The 15,253-nt window shown below is 46.8% G+C and overlaps 4 protein-coding genes across 4 annotated transcripts; 3 read left to right on the forward strand and 1 right to left on the reverse strand.

Annotated features, from left to right (window-relative positions):
• The first annotated feature begins 154 nt into the window (after positions 1-154).
• Positions 155-5,068, forward strand: BU24DRAFT_447988 (multidrug/pheromone exporter). Its single transcript, XM_033530855.1, has 12 exons — positions 155-553; positions 631-815; positions 878-1,531; positions 1,594-1,873; positions 1,931-2,077; positions 2,138-2,567; positions 2,621-2,899; positions 2,959-3,128; positions 3,190-3,719; positions 3,774-3,889; positions 3,946-4,136; positions 4,198-5,068. Exons 1-12 carry the CDS (start codon positions 458-460, stop codon positions 4,873-4,875), a joined length of 3,756 nt encoding a protein of 1,251 aa, XP_033387832.1. The 5' UTR covers positions 155-457; the 3' UTR covers positions 4,876-5,068.
• A 1,021-nt stretch (positions 5,069-6,089) lies between these two features.
• BU24DRAFT_419111 (uncharacterized protein) lies at positions 6,090-7,582 on the forward strand. The gene is made up of 4 exons (XM_033527136.1): positions 6,090-6,423; positions 6,490-6,594; positions 6,656-7,044; positions 7,108-7,582. The coding sequence occupies exons 1-4, from the start codon at positions 6,274-6,276 to the stop codon at positions 7,568-7,570; spliced, it is 1,107 nt and encodes a 368-aa protein (XP_033387833.1). The 5' UTR covers positions 6,090-6,273; the 3' UTR covers positions 7,571-7,582.
• Positions 7,583-8,183: 601 nt separating this feature from the next.
• Positions 8,184-8,615, forward strand: BU24DRAFT_121156 (uncharacterized protein). The gene has a single exon (XM_033520897.1). It carries the CDS (start codon positions 8,233-8,235, stop codon positions 8,491-8,493), a length of 261 nt encoding a protein of 86 aa, XP_033387834.1. The 5' UTR covers positions 8,184-8,232; the 3' UTR covers positions 8,494-8,615.
• A 1,232-nt stretch (positions 8,616-9,847) lies between these two features.
• On the reverse strand, positions 9,848-14,474 carry BU24DRAFT_431280 (uncharacterized protein; the record flags this gene model as incomplete). The annotated part of the gene is made up of 10 exons (XM_033529859.1): positions 9,848-10,203; positions 10,253-10,603; positions 10,655-11,233; positions 11,400-11,644; positions 11,776-11,883; positions 11,935-12,553; positions 12,613-13,283; positions 13,454-13,759; positions 13,843-13,959; positions 14,038-14,474. The coding sequence occupies 10 exons, from the start codon at positions 14,472-14,474 to the stop codon at positions 9,848-9,850; spliced, it is 3,789 nt and encodes a 1,262-aa protein (XP_033387835.1).
• Between the last annotated feature and the right edge of the window lie 779 nt (positions 14,475-15,253).

Below are 15,253 nucleotides of genomic sequence, written 5' to 3' on the forward strand. Positions count from 1 at the left end.
GATGATGCAAGGAGCGGAAGAACGGACGTTCGCGTCGTCACTTTCTTATGTCTGCTAGTGCGGATATGCGGACCGCCAAGGATCCGCACTCCATAGAATAATGTCTTTTTGCACGGCGGCTCACGACACTCCTCTTGTCCGTCAATCCACAAAGAGAACATTAACACGCGTGGTGAGCGGTTTCAGGGGACTCGAGGAGATTTGAGGACCCATACGATTGGTTTCCAGGAGCATGACATCATCATGGGTGCCATATGCACGGCTCGAGACTTAATAAGTAGTACAGTAGCCTCTGGTATTGCTGGGTCTTCTCTTCCCTTCCTGCCATGTACCCCAAAGCAACGTATTTCGCTCCTTTCATTCCTTTAGGCATCCAGGATCCCAAGTCTTGTTCTACTGTCACTACCAAATCCCCCTTTCTTTTCTTATTGCTATCTCTAAGGTCATTCTTTTATAAATGCAGCAGCACGGCGCAAGTCCAGGCCCTACAGCTTCAGATGGTGTGAATTCTGTGGCCGAGGAAAGAACGCCATCTGCATTTGCTTCCTTCTTTGTGAGTGTCCCGCGGCTTAAGACAATGTACTATCTACGCCATCGACACGGTCAATGCTGATCCACATACATCGACAGAGGACCTTCAGCTATGCCACGCCGAGTCAACGCCTTCTGCTTGGAATCTCAATCGCGGCCGCGATTGTTGCGGGTGTCGCTCAGGCCATGGTTAACGTGGTCATGGGCGAGTTCGTCCGATTACTTGGGAGCGTTAACACTGAGGGCTTCTCTAAGAGCTACATGAGTGCGGTAAGCACGACAGCGTACGCTTGATACTATTCTCCTCCAAAACTAGGTTTCTCAATACTGATTATTGGCTCCCTAGTCTATACTTTGTTTACATCGGCATTGTTAGACTGGTTTGCATCTATCTCTATAGCGCTCTCATGACTTATGTTGCATATCACCTAGTAAGGACCATTCAGTACGAGTACCTGCGAGCGGCTCTCCGTCAAGAGGTTAGCTACTATGACCAAGGTGTCTCCGGGTCAATCTCCACACAAGCAACTTCAAATGGCCTCATGATACAGTCTGGCATTTCCGAGAAGCTCGGTTTGTTCGTGCAGTCAGTAGCCACCTTGGTTGCAGCCTTCGTTATTGCCTTCATTGCCCAATGGAAACTCACATTGATCCTGATCTGTATCGTACCAGCTGTTATTCTACTCGTTGGCGGAGTCAGCGCGTACGATGCTGTCAACAATGGCAAAGTGCTTAAGGTCTATTCAGACGCTGCAAGCTACGCTGAGAACATCTTAAGCGGGATACGGACCGTCAACGCGTTCAGTCTGCAGACCAGGATCCTAGCAAGGTACAACGGGTTCCTAGACACGGCTTTGAAGCTCGGAAACCAGCGAAGCAAGTTCTCCGGAATCATATTTGGTGGCCAGTACTTCGTCATCTATGCAGGAATGGGCCTTGCTTTCTTGCAAGGCTTTGGCATGATTACACGCAGCGAAGCCGATCTTGGTTCTGTCTTCTCGTATGCTTCATCCTCTCCATCAGCAATCATTAACCATGTTTAACTTACACACTAACTGATAGTGTACTCTTTTCTGTCATTATTGCCGCATCCACAATCATGCTGACGGGACCCAACTTCATCACTTTTGGGCGAGCAGCGTCTGCTGCGGTCGATTTGTGCAAGCTCATCGATAGAGAGTCTAAGATTGATGCATTTGATGCCTCCGGCGTGCAGCCTACCGCTTTGGTGGGCGATGTTGAGCTCGACTCTGTCAACTTCAGTTACCCGATGCGCCCCAATATCGTCGTCCTGCAAGATTTCTCGCTCAGCATTCCTGCTGGCAAAGTGACCGCTCTTGTGGCAAGTTCTCTGCGTGATTCTCATGGCAACTGCGGAGGCAGCTAATATTTTTCTCAGGGACCCAGCGGCTCCGGCAAGAGTACCATCATTGCTCTTCTCGAGCGTTGGTATAATCCGTCGTCGGGACAGATCAGAATTGACGGCCGGGACACCGAGACCTTAAATTTGAAATGGCTTCGAACACATGTTCGATTAGTCCAGCAGGTAACCACTTCTGCTCGAGCATTTCAAGTTGTAAATTCCGCGGCTGACTGACAGATACAGGAACCGGTGCTTTTCAACGGCACTGTCTTCGATAATATTGTCCACGGCCTCATCGCCACTGAATGGCAGCACGAGCCCCGTGAAAGACAAATGGTTCGCGTCATTGATGCCGCAAAGTTGGCTTTTGCGCACGAATTTATCATGCAGCTCCCCGGCGGGTACGACACCTGTGTTGGCGAAAGAGGTGGCCTGCTATCTGGTGGTCAGAAGCAGAGAATCGCTATTGCTCGCAGTGTGATTTCGGAGCCCCGTATCCTCTTGCTAGATGAAGCTACCAGTGCTCTTGACCCGAACGCCGAAGCCGTTGTGCAGAAGGCTCTTGACAGCGTTTCGCAAGATCGTACGACAATCGTCATCGCACATAAGCTCTCTACTATCCGCAATGCTGACAATATTGTGGTCATGTCCAAAGGCCAAATAACCGAGCAAGGTACGCATGCGCAGCTCAGCTACTCGACAATGATGGCATTTACGCCAGATTAGTCAAGGCCCAGAGCCTATCGCTTTCATCCCAGCACCTGGAAGACTTTGGGCACCAGAAGTTCAAAAGTGAGAAAGACTGCGATATTTCTGTGGAAAAGCTCGTCTCCTTTGAAAGACCGCTCAGTGCGGAGGAAAATCATCTCAATATGGTAAGGGGAAAGGAAGATATCCAAGCACCCAAAGAGATTGGATTGCTTCACTGTATTTGGAGGCTGGCACGATCAACTCCTGAACTACATCTGTGGTACATATTGGCCGGAACTGCTTGCGTAGCAGGAGGTATGTAATTGCTCCCGGCGGGGCTTCGTATAACGCGAGCGTCGCTAACGATACGACAGCTGCTGTTAATCCAGGGCAAACCTTGCTACTAGGCAAGCTTGTGGATATAGTTGGAGTCGACGACCCTACCGAAGACGCCAACAAACTTGCTCTGATGCTGCTTGTTCTTTCTCTGGGTTGCCTGTTGTGCTACTACACTCTGGGCTGGGCCATGAATGTAATTGCAAATGTAGGTATCCACTTCGGATCCGGAGTCATTCGCATCAACCACTGACCGTGTGACATACCAGACATTGAGCACTAGAGTACGTTCTGATATGATGAGATCCTTCCTCCGCCAGGACCAACGCTTCTTTGACCGTCCAGAAAACACTGTTGGTGCTATGGCCGCTAGGCTTGATTCCAATCCACATGCTATACTCGAGCTGATGGGGATCAACATATCCTTCTCCATTATTTCTATCATCAGCGTTGTCGCATGCTGTATAATTTCGCTCGTTGTGGCCTGGAAAGTTGGACTACTCGGCATCTTCGTCGGCCTGCCACCTCTCCTGCTGTCTGGATGGTTGCGGATTAAATTGGAGATGCGCTTAAACACGATCATCAACAAATCCTTCAGTCAAAGCGCGTCATTGGCATCGGAAGCAATCCTCGCCATTCGGACTGTGTCTTCGCTCGCTATCGAGGTGAACGTTTTACAAAGATATACAAAGGAGCTCGATGCTGCTATCCACAATTGCACGCCTCAGTTGTTCCACGTCATGATATGGTTTTCATTCACGCAAGCCGTTGAGCAGTTTGTCCTTGGTCTAGGCTTCTGGTACGTCTTCGTGTGGCTTTTAACATCTAGCAATCAAAGACTAACGCTCAGCAGGTGGGGATCAAAATTGGTTACCAATGGCGAGATCAGCTTCTACCAATTTATAGTCTCATTCATGGCCATATTTTTCTCTGGCACGTCCGCTGGAACCTTTTTCAGCTTTGCTGGTAGTAAGTCTACTGAACCGGTCGCCATACAAAGACTCGTCCCAATATTCCTTGTGTAGGTTTTACCAAGGATCACCAGGCGGCGAAATACTTTTTCTGGCTTTCTGAGCTGCAACCGACCATAATTGAGACCGATACGAATAAAGAAATCGGGCCGGGGCAGGGCTATAAGACCTACGAACTAAATGATTTGCGATTCTCCTACCCACTTGCTCCAGACATTCAGGTTTTGAAAGGTATTTCGATGACAGTAAGTACTCCTTGCAATATTGAAGAATATTAAGACAAAAGGAAGGACTAAACTGTGACAGATTCGACAAGGCGAGTTCGTCGCATTCGTTGGCGCGTCAGGGTGCGGCAAGAGTACCATGATCGCCTTACTCGAGCGTTTCTACGACCCGACAAGTGGCAGCATTGTCATTGACTCGCGACCTCTACAGGTCATGAGTCCAACAAGATACCGTCATAAGGTATCCCTTGTTCAACAGGAACCGTCCTTATTCCCTGGAACAGTACGCGAAAACATTATGTATGGCACCGATGCCACTGAAGTGCCTGATACTGAGCTTGAGGTGGTGTGTCGAGCGGCGAATATCTGGGACTTTGTTTCCTCACTCCCTGAAGGCCTGGACACGCCTTGTGGTGTGAGGGGCAGTCAATTCTCTGGTGGCCAGAGGCAGCGCATCGCCATCGCTAGGGCTCTTATTCGTCAGCCAAACGTACTTCTGTTGGATGAGGCGACTAGTGCTTTAGACACTGAGTCGGAGCGTGTGATGCAAGCAGCTCTGATGGAAGCTGCCAGCAGCAACAGAATCACCGTTGCGGTCGCTCATCGTTTGTCGACCGTGCGCGAGGCCAATCGCATCTTTGTATTCCTCGATGGTCGGATTGTCGAGGCTGGGGCTCACGAAGAACTTATCCTACAAAACGGCATGTATACTAAGATGTGCGAAGCTCAGAGCCTCGACAGTGATACAGCAATTCCGTAGAGGTAATCTTCAGGTGGCTCAAACGAATGTCCAGCTGCCCTCTTACAAAGCCTGTAAAGGGCCAACATTCTTCTCAAGCGTCAGCCTCGACAATTACCTATTTCTGGAAGAACTACTCCCTTATTTCTAGTATCGTTTATAATGGTTGGTCTTTGTGCAATTTGCATATAAAGTAATCCTTCTTCTAGAGTAGGCTAATCAATTTCTAATAGCTAGTACACTTCAACGGTGCATAGCAAACCAGAGGTTCAATTTACCTATCTGGTCCCATGTTTTGCGAGCACAACATCTGCCAAGCATCATTCGTCAAAGTCTCCAGGCTTTATGTACCTTGAGATTATATAAATTAAGTATCTAGCTTAGTATATAGAATTTTACTCTTTTCTAATTGCCTGTAATATTAGGAAAGCTCCTAACAGCTCCTAGGTATTACAATCTGCTGCAACTATCCTACTAGATGCCTTTATTTGTAGAGAGGTTAGGCTGTATGCACGACCTCTAGAACAGTATATATATCTCTAATCCTACAAATCTTTTGTCCCTTAGGGATTTGTCTCTATTTACTGCTGATTATATACTATAACTGCTCACGCTCCTCTCATGCTCCTCTCACGCAATTGTGCCTGATTTCCCCCAGTAAATACGTCTCACACCAGGCCAGGAAAATGGACTCTGAAACCTCGACAGCTGGAATGAGTTTCAGACAGAGGACCGACATCAACTTCTTCTCGTCCAGCTCCAGGAAAAACTGGAATCGAGATCGACGCCTGCAACCCCTTAGCGCGAGAGGAGCGTCTTTGAATCAATCTAGCGGCGTTCCAGAGCTCAACTAGGGAGGCCTTACCAGGGGCGGGGCGGGGCATGCTAGGGGCAGAGAGTATTCCTTGCCGAGCTCTTCTCGCAACAAATCCATAATAGGTTACGTTGAATACATTCTAAATTATGAGCAACATGTCGTTACTAACGCGATATGGAGAGCCTGCGTCTTTCGAGATCCTCCCATTGGTGTGCAGACGCGACTCAGATGGCGATCTAGTAGATGCGGAACGTCTCGTATTCGGGCCGTTTGGATGGTGAATGCAGATCCCAGGCCTCTACATCCCATCATCTTACCTTATTCGTGATCTAACCACGTGTTACGGCAAACCTTAATGGTGTTAACAGGCAAAGCCTGTCCAAAATTCTTCTGGTTTTCGCCTTCTTACCCACCTAGGCTCTGAGGGTGTAAACCGGGCGGGGCTAGGTGGGGTACAGGATAGGGGAATGAATATCATTTATGAGCATGGCTGCTCTTTATTCAAGGAGATTTCACGAATTGTCCCCGTGTTCTTTCATTTGCTGTTTGCTTGCAATTGTCTCCTCGGCTATACGAGAGTCGGCTTCGCAATTGGATTTACCATGTCGCGAGACGATAGATCTAGCGAATTCACCGGCGTACTTGGATTCTTCCTTGCTATATGCACTATTCTAGTTTCATTACGGTGTTATTGCAAGATAGTTCTTGTCAAGTCTTTCGCGGCTGATGATTACCTTTCTGTTCTGACGCTAGTACGTTCAATCCATCATCAGCAATTCACACTTAGCTACCTGCTTTTTCTGACCCTTTGCCTTCAGATTTCGTTTGCTATGTTCTGTACACTGGCTTTGCTGGGTCTCGCTAATGGCACTGGCAAAAAGCAATATCTCATTCCTACCGAACGCTATCCTGATGGCATGAAGGTAATTTCAAATCAAACACCTTCCTACATGCTGCATCCCAGTACTAATAGTCGCATTCCAGTGGTGGTGGGCTTGCGAGCCAACTTACGTGATATGCGGCATCTTTCTGAAACTCAGTATCGGTATCTTTCTACTCAGGATCGCCGTTGATCGGGTACATCGACTAGCTCTTTGGGTTTGTCTCATCACTGTCGAGGTCTACAGTGTATTCTTTTTGATGCTTTTCGTCTTTCAGTGCACACCTATCAGCTTCTTTTGGGAGCGATTTCGTGGTGCCAATGGTCGCTGTGTCAATTCCGATATCGTGGTTGGCTCGTTTTATGGATACTCGGCAATAAGTTGCATTACGGACTGGGCGTTCAGCATTATACCTATCTTCATTGTGCGGAAGCTGCAAATGAGTTCTCAAAAGAAGATTACTGTCGCGATCATCCTTGGATTCTGTGCTATGTAAGTCACTAACCAAACTACATCCAAACCCTACTTATGGAAGACACTAACAGACCGTCGTAGTGGTTCTACCGCAACTATCGTCCGCTTACCCTACATCAGCGGGATGAACGATACAGCTGAATTTTTGTATTCAACCACCGACGTGGCGATTTGGTCTACCTGCGAAACAGGCATTGGTCTTGCGACATCTGCAGCCGCAACTCTACGCCCTCTCCTTCGTCAAGTCTTTGGCGAGCTATCCACCACTGGTGAAAGCGCATCGCGCAAGCAGTCCAGAAATTGGGGCGGTAACAACCCATCACGCTCTGGTTACATAGCACATTCTAGTGGAAAAGATGGGGGTGCAATTCAACTGAAAAGTCACGATTCGAAATTCGCACAGACTCATTTGACCGCGAACGGAGATGCGCTCAGTCAAACAAGTAGTACAGTACGGTTGACAGAGGATGAGCAGAAAGGCAAAAGGTCGGATGAGGAACAAATTGGTGGGATCAGGAAGACTGTAAAGATTACACAAACGTAAATAACAATAAATAGTACCTGGGCCTAAATCTATTTAGAAGTATATAATAAATAAGTAAACTTATGTAAAAGTAGTAATAAACCAAATAATAAGAAAATAGTTCGAGCTGCCTACTAATTACCGTTCATTTCAGGTTATCATTGGAAGTAGTTGAAATCTCACAACACTACTCAGTGTCAAATCAGTTCAATCTGTTGAATATCGCTGTTGTTGATGTGTGTAGTTGAACAAGGTTATTGCCGGTGTATCTCACGCGTTCAAATGGGAAAGTAAGATAGGGCAAACTATGGTGGCTGAGATCACAAGTATTTTGCGTGGTTGGTCATGCACCTAAATGTTCACAAATTCTGTCTATATTTAAACATGTACAGATGACTCTTCAATTCTTCAGCCAAACAGCTCCACAGGAAACGGCAGTACCACCAGTCCACTGGAGAAGCTCCCAAAAGGGCAAACTCTACGATGCAATTGTAAGAGTGGCTCCATACAAAGCCCCTGGTCTAGAAAGGCTACCAGCAATTGCATGGAAAATGCTATGGCTGGACGCAATAACGTGACCATATCTTTATCGTATTATGGTGCAAGATGGGGCCAACGCTGATTCTGGCGAGTGCGATATTACAAGCACTTGTGTACAATATTCTACGAGTAGCTGCTGCGCCATGGTGATATCGGAAGACCGCGGGAAGAAAAGTGGGACTGAGATTGAAGTTGGCCCGACTTTCATCCACGTGACTCTTCCACCTTACCAGAGCTCAATGCAAACAAACTGCCTCGTCCCTTCGTCCTCAAGATCACATACCCGGACAATCGACATGGCGACGAGGCGGCCCCACACGAAGTCACGTCTTGGTTGCGAGCAGTGCAAAACCCGCAGAGTAAAAGTACGTAAAGTTCCTGGAACATTCACGCTTGCTCGTTAACAGTGATAAAGTGCGATTTAGCTGCTCCGAAATGTTCGCATTGTTGACGGCGAGACCAAGAGTGCTCGCTCACTGGAGTCCATATTTATCTTGCAAATTCTAGAAGTATCAACAATCTGTCTCTAGGGATCACGTCGGGGTATACATTCTCAAGCACCAATACATTCGACGACGGAAGAAACTCATCTGCACTGGTAGAAATAAATTGACGCATTTCTACACCAGCGAAACTTCGAGCAGTATCATGATCTTGCCTCAAGCCACTCATCTGTGGAAGAAAGAAATGTTCCAACTTAGCCTCGAGCACCCTATCCTTCTTGACACACTCCTTACAACTGCTGCTATGCACAAATTGGTCCTACAGCCAACAAGTATTCGGACTGCCCCTACTAACTATGTCCCTTATTACATACGACATCATTGGTGCTCGCCGACTCATGCTTATCTGTTGCATCCAATACCAATGTCAATGTTGCCCTGCTAGGCAGCAATCTTTACAATAATCATCCTAAACAGTACTGATCATCATACAGCGCATTACAGCAGCCTTTATGCATATACGTCCCGCTCGATTCTACTGCAGTCTCAATCATTGTACAAATCTTGACCAAAGCTCATGAACCATTAGCAATCAAATCAGGTAGTCATGACCCGATTGCTGCATGGAAAGCCATTACTGGTGGTCCACTCATTGCTATGGAGTTGATCAATTAGCACAATTTATGAACCACATTTTAACTCAGTGACGATTGAACCAGGACAAAGGTGTCAGGATGTCCAAAAGTTCTTGATCCGCAGAATGTGACCGAAGTTGGTGGGCGACAGGGAGCTGTTGGCGTAGGTGGGCTGCTGCTGCTACAAGGTATATAGAGTATCCCACCGCCACAATCAGATGTTGATCTCATAAATCTACGCGGCTTTAAGTTCCTTGCGACACAGCACGGCTGGGCGGCGAACAACATCATCGAATATGAGCTTATCCTACCCAATAGCACCGTAGTCAATGTTACAGAGTTCAGGTATCTAAGTCTCTAGAAAGCGACCAAAGGCAGCGGTAGTATCTTCGGAATAGTTTCACGTATAAAACTCAAGGCATATCCGATTATAAAGGTATGATCCTATCTTTAACAGTATTGATATGTTCTAGCACTCGGCTTGCAGAGGTCTTCACAGGCAGTTATTCCTATAGCAGTGACTGTAACAGGATAGATTATAAAGGATTATATGAGTATACTTTCTAATTACTATCTATAGAAAATCTCTTTACTGTTATATAAAGCCCTGATATACTGCTTTCAATCTTGCCTAGTTAGTACTAAACCTTAACAGCCTGGAAAGTTATAATCTTACTTGTTCATTCAATATTCTCCTCTGTGTCACCTGCAATGAAGCAGCTGACAGCTTCATCAAGCTGCTGGAGAGAGTTCGTCGAATTCATGGATCCACGCATCGACGCAAGCGATCCGCTATCGGATCGTGGATGTGGGGGATTGGGTGGGCGGATAACGTTGCTCAACCGCGTTGCCCATTTTTCGTCGTCTTCCTCAGTCTCGTCAATAGACCTGTCCTGGCCTATGCGGATATGTGAACCTTGGTTGCTGTGTTTGACGCTTTCATCACCTGATCTACGAATACTATTTCTAGCCTGGAGATTCTGTCGTTTCGTAGCTACAGGATGTGGTGTCAGAACAGGTGTGGCCGGTTGGGAGGCTATCGTGGCCAGTTAGCTCATTAACGAAACATCACGGATGACACTGACTGGTTTTCCTAAGTAGTTCTTCTTCACAAAGAGAGCGTGGAAACCCACTGATCGGGAATCCATTTCGAAGCTCAGGCTTCATCGCATCATCCGTAAGGTGAAGATCAATAGTGATAAGAGCCGATTCCGAAGCCACAGGTATCACAATAGGCTCGATCCGAAACTCGAGTATCTCAATCATGTCCTCTAGCACATTACGATTGAGCTTGATATCTTGAGCATTTTCTGCATCGGCGACGTCATGTATGCGGAAGAACGGCTGGAAGTTGCGTCTCTTGAATTTGCTTTTGATGTGTTCACCAAGATAACGTATGTTCTCGGATTCGGCTGCAAATCTACACCTGATAATGCCTAGAGACTGTTAGAAACTTTAGAAGCCTGAGATAGAATTTGACTTCGAACCTTTGTAAGCCCAAGATCCTGCGTGCTCCACGAGCGGGCCCGTTTTGTCGAAATAGAATGAGCTCGAGATAAGGCGGTGCGCGATTTTCTCGATCACGCCCTTCATCTCGTTAGAGGTGAGATTATTCTTTACATGATTGCGGAGTATCCAGATGTTATCTTTTGCGTCCATTTTCGGTACAGGAGCTGTCAATTTCGGGTTAATGCGCACATAGCGCTGTGCGGCTATGGGAGAGGAAGTGCCCACGACATCATTACGGAAAGCGGTCCACGCCAGTTCTGCATTCAGACAGTTCTTGATTTGTCGTTTGAATAAATGATACCACGACCTTGGTTCGCTGTAAGGCTTGTACGCATTCTCTTTTCGTTTTTCATCCCTATTTGCCTTATTGTACGCGGTGCCAAGCGAAAGGAGAATGTCTGGATGACTGCCTTTTGTTTCTGGCCATATCAGCATGCTCTCATAGTTTGCAATACGAACCGGATTGTTGTAATACAACGCTCCATCTATGAAGACTTCTTTGGTACGTGGATTGACGAAAGGTTTGAAGTATGTTGGCGCAGCAGAGGTTGCACGAGCTCTATGAACGTATTAGGCATCAGCGCGATCGTATCTGGGTCACTCAAACATACGCCTCGTGGATCTTCAGCCCATTTTCTGGATTATCATGCTGTGAAAGTTTATAGCCCACTTGAAACGTCAGCGATGTAAAAGTTGGCTCACGGTATCTGTAACACTTCATACTTTCAGAATCATGTTTGCGGTTGTAATTAGCAAATATTACCGCTTTTTCCCCGGTCTCTGTCACGGCCGTGACGGCTACCTTTCGTGCAGGTCCAGGAGCGCTATCAGGAATGCTTCCTGCGAACATAGCATCGTCTCCAAAGGTTCCAGTCAGAGTTGTGACCAGTGGTTTCGTCTGGTATTTGCTTTTCCCAATTCTACGTGGAAACCTTTTAGTGAACGCTGCATTCATGAGCCACGAAAGACTTCATGCAATCCTCTACGTGCAAGTTTTTGATGCCCAGAGCTAGATATATGATGCCACCAGCGCTAAACTATCATTAGTATTTATAGTATCGGGATAATAGTTGACTTCACACAAAGAGGTTGTACACACCTAGTGCCCACAATAAGGTCAAAAAAGTCTTGAATTGGTATTCTGCCACCCAATTCCTGTTGAATTCTTGTCAAAATCTCAAGTAAAACGGCACCTCTGGCTCCTCCGCTGTTGTCTTTAGTCAGTTGAGCAGTACTTTCTACTTTACTAGACACTTACCCATCTAAAGACAACACACGAACACCTGCAAGAGGGGGTTTGAAAAATATCGGCCAGTGAGAGGAAAAAACAGTATGTGCTTGATGTAGAGGACAGGAGGTCATCGCATAGGAGTAGAGCAAGTTCGGATGGGGTCTGCCATAGCTCTTGATGCAAGGAGTACACAATACATGCCCACAAGGTAGGGGATGTTCTGCAAGTTCACGAAGACATGAAAAACATGTCTGGTGACTAATGAATCCCTGTGCTCCGTCAAGCTTCTTGTAAAACAGCTCCATATTCGTATGGTGAAGCTTTTTGACTACCGTGACCTCACTCAGCGAAGGAGGTTGCATAAGTCGTGCACTCAGATCGTGTTGCATCTTAGTAAGATGCAGTTGGAGATATTGAAGCCATGCGTCTCCGAACTGCTCGAACGTAAAATCGGACATGTATTCACCGGGACGCATGACATTGCCTTTTGAATTTTGATGACCTTTGCTATGGCTCCCTGGGACGTTTACGCAGGGCTCTCCGTTTTTACCCCTGTATTTGCACGGCCAGTAGCTCGCACAGAAGTTCTCCAGAGCGGTATCACAATGCAGCAAGTAGTGTTTCTCGAAAACCTCTTGCGGTGGGCCTAGCAAAAATTGCTGTCAGTAACGACTCAGAGCGGGTTTGCTGACCTAAAGCCCTTACCTCTTATGTTTTGGCGAACACAGTCAAGAAGAATGCACGATGCTACCATGAAACTTAGCTCCTGGAAAAGCCTACAAGCATCAGTAAAAAGACGCTTCATAGCCACAGCGAGCTTGAGAATGTTTCCGCCAAAGTCCAATGGTATTGGATTGATCTGAAACGATACGTCCATGAAGTTGAAAGGTACGTCTAAGTCAGTGGAGAAATGCTCAAAAGCGGACTGCAGGTAGACGTTGAGCGTGTCAGAGGTAGACAGCATTCTTGACCTTCGTTTAGAGTTGGATGATTCCTTACAGCGTCTAGACACAGCATCATGAAGAGTCTGAACCTGGCTGTTGATCATCATGTAACGCCCCTCCCCTGGTATCCGGACAACGGTGATGGAAGAGTAGTAGCAGAGCAGCAAGTCTTGCATCGTATTTATTTTCTTGCCTTTCTCAACCCAGAAGGTTTTGAGATCTTTGTACGTAGGATCTCGTTCAATAGCCCCGGCCACGTCCGACATTAAAGCATGAGTCGCATAGTCTGGATCCCATGACTTCTCATCAATCTTTGTGTCTGAAACATTGAGGGCTATTACCACGTGAGGCAATGTTGGTTGATTCAATGACTTTTCGATCGAAGATCTTGCCCAGTTGATGATGGTGGACAGTACGGTAGACTCGAATGTTCTATCAACAGAGTCAGTAAGTCACACGACATTTTTGGATTATTTGGACTGCCGAAGCAAGAAGAAAGTTTTACGAGAATATCCTAGTGCGTCTCTATACTTCGAGCGATATGATCAGATATTACGATACCGTCCTGAGGAACTGTATGAGGAACTTGAGGCGATGAACACATAGCATTGCGGAGTACAAAGACAATGACGTCTGAGAATGTGTACAATAATCGAGGGTAGAGCTCAGTGACTGAGTATTGGCGCTTCTTTTGTGCCGGAGAGATTGCCCACTTCAATTCGTGGCGCGTGGAGGTCAGTCTCTTTGTTAATCGTTGCGTTTTCGATGCTTTCTCCTTAGACTTCTTCTCGCCTGTGGCCAGATATTTTTCACGCATCTGCTCGCTGATAGGGATGTTCTCGCCTCCTTCTAAGCCCTCACAGTCGGCTAGAAGAATTGGGTATTCAGAAGTACAAGTGCTAGGATCACTGTATAAGTGAACGTCTCCGGAAGTAGGGATATTTCCATTGGAAATTGACCCCACCACGGGTGTTGGGAATTTGGCCCAAACCTCGAGTTGTCTTGTTGCTGTTCGATAAGCATTCTTATCAAGGTACTCTTTCCCGCTCCAGTTTGTCTAATGAACGAGACAAGCTGTGGAAATCTTGCTTCGTGTTCACCGGTGTTGCTTCCTGCCATGATTGCCGCATAGCGACCATAGTCTTGGAGGAAGGGCTTGTTATCCTAGTCTCGAGCAAGCCTAAACCAAGTCGTATCCTCGTCTTCTCTGTGCAGTATCTCTTGAGCTTGTCTCTCTCTCGGGGGGGTGAGTATATCTTTGAATCTTCGTACGATAGAAGGATTTGCTTTCTCATGTGGTAGACCATCAGGTCCAACCCTTCCTGGCTTGTGCTGGGCCTGTCTCAACCAACAAGGGTCGCAGAAGTCCATCCCGCAATATGAGCAGTTCCAGATGTGAGTCACAAACTGTTCACAGTCTTCGCATGCCTTGTGATCGTTGACCCTAGTTTGGGTTGCATCTTGAGAGAAAGAATGAAGAGACCCTATAAGTGCATTTGTGGGCAGCCGATGGTTCAACATTAGTCCCTTCAGACTCCTACTGACAGGTATATCCGGTCTAGCAGAAACATTCAAATTCGAAGAGACCAGTTCTGTGGAACGTCGTCGAGGATTGTTCGACATAAGTACTTGAAAAAGGGTACAAATAAAAACATAAACCTTGGCGGCAATGCGAACCGCGCAGGAAGTGCAGATTGAGAGCGAATATTCGAAGGGGGATCGACATAGGTGCCAACAGGAAAATCACTTCAGCTTCATCAGGCTGGCTTTTATATTAGCATACTGCTACCGCTTGGATGCAAAGACGGCGCAGCCAAGGTTGGGGGGACAGCCTGATCATGGTAATCCGTACGTGCTGAAGTTACCATTTGCTGGTCATGTATGACTGACATGCTCTAGATTTGCCTTCAATATACGAGCTTCCAATCATATCTGTTGTTTATGCCATGTCGGCACAAGGCTGCGCCTTCGTTTTCCTGGTGGTGTCTTGTATCAGGCTGAGTGGACAAGGAGTATGAAGTTCCAAGCTTACATCTCATGAGATCGATATCAAATCAGAAAGGGCTGTCTCCGTATTTGTAAACTAGGAACAATCTAGGTCCTCTAGTCTTTAGTCTGTAATACCTTGGTGTCGGCGTATCATGGGCGGATTGGCGAGAGAATCGTCCTCTATCTTATTACCCTCCCGAATTCTTTTCGTCAATGCAACAGCTCCCTTGGTGATACAAGCCGATAGGGGCAGGAAATGCTTGACCCCTCTTTACTATTTCAACTGGCATGTCTTGAGCATTGCGGGTGTAGCTGCGACAAACTATGCAATGCCTCCTACAGACCAGACAATACCTTGCCTCGTGTGCAATTCCGTTAGTATACTTACTACTTACTGTACGGTTACTAATTAC

This window comes from Aaosphaeria arxii (genome assembly GCF_010015735.1).
Source record: "Aaosphaeria arxii CBS 175.79 unplaced genomic scaffold BU24scaffold_2, whole genome shotgun sequence".
Taxonomy (NCBI): domain Eukaryota; kingdom Fungi; phylum Ascomycota; class Dothideomycetes; order Pleosporales; genus Aaosphaeria; species Aaosphaeria arxii.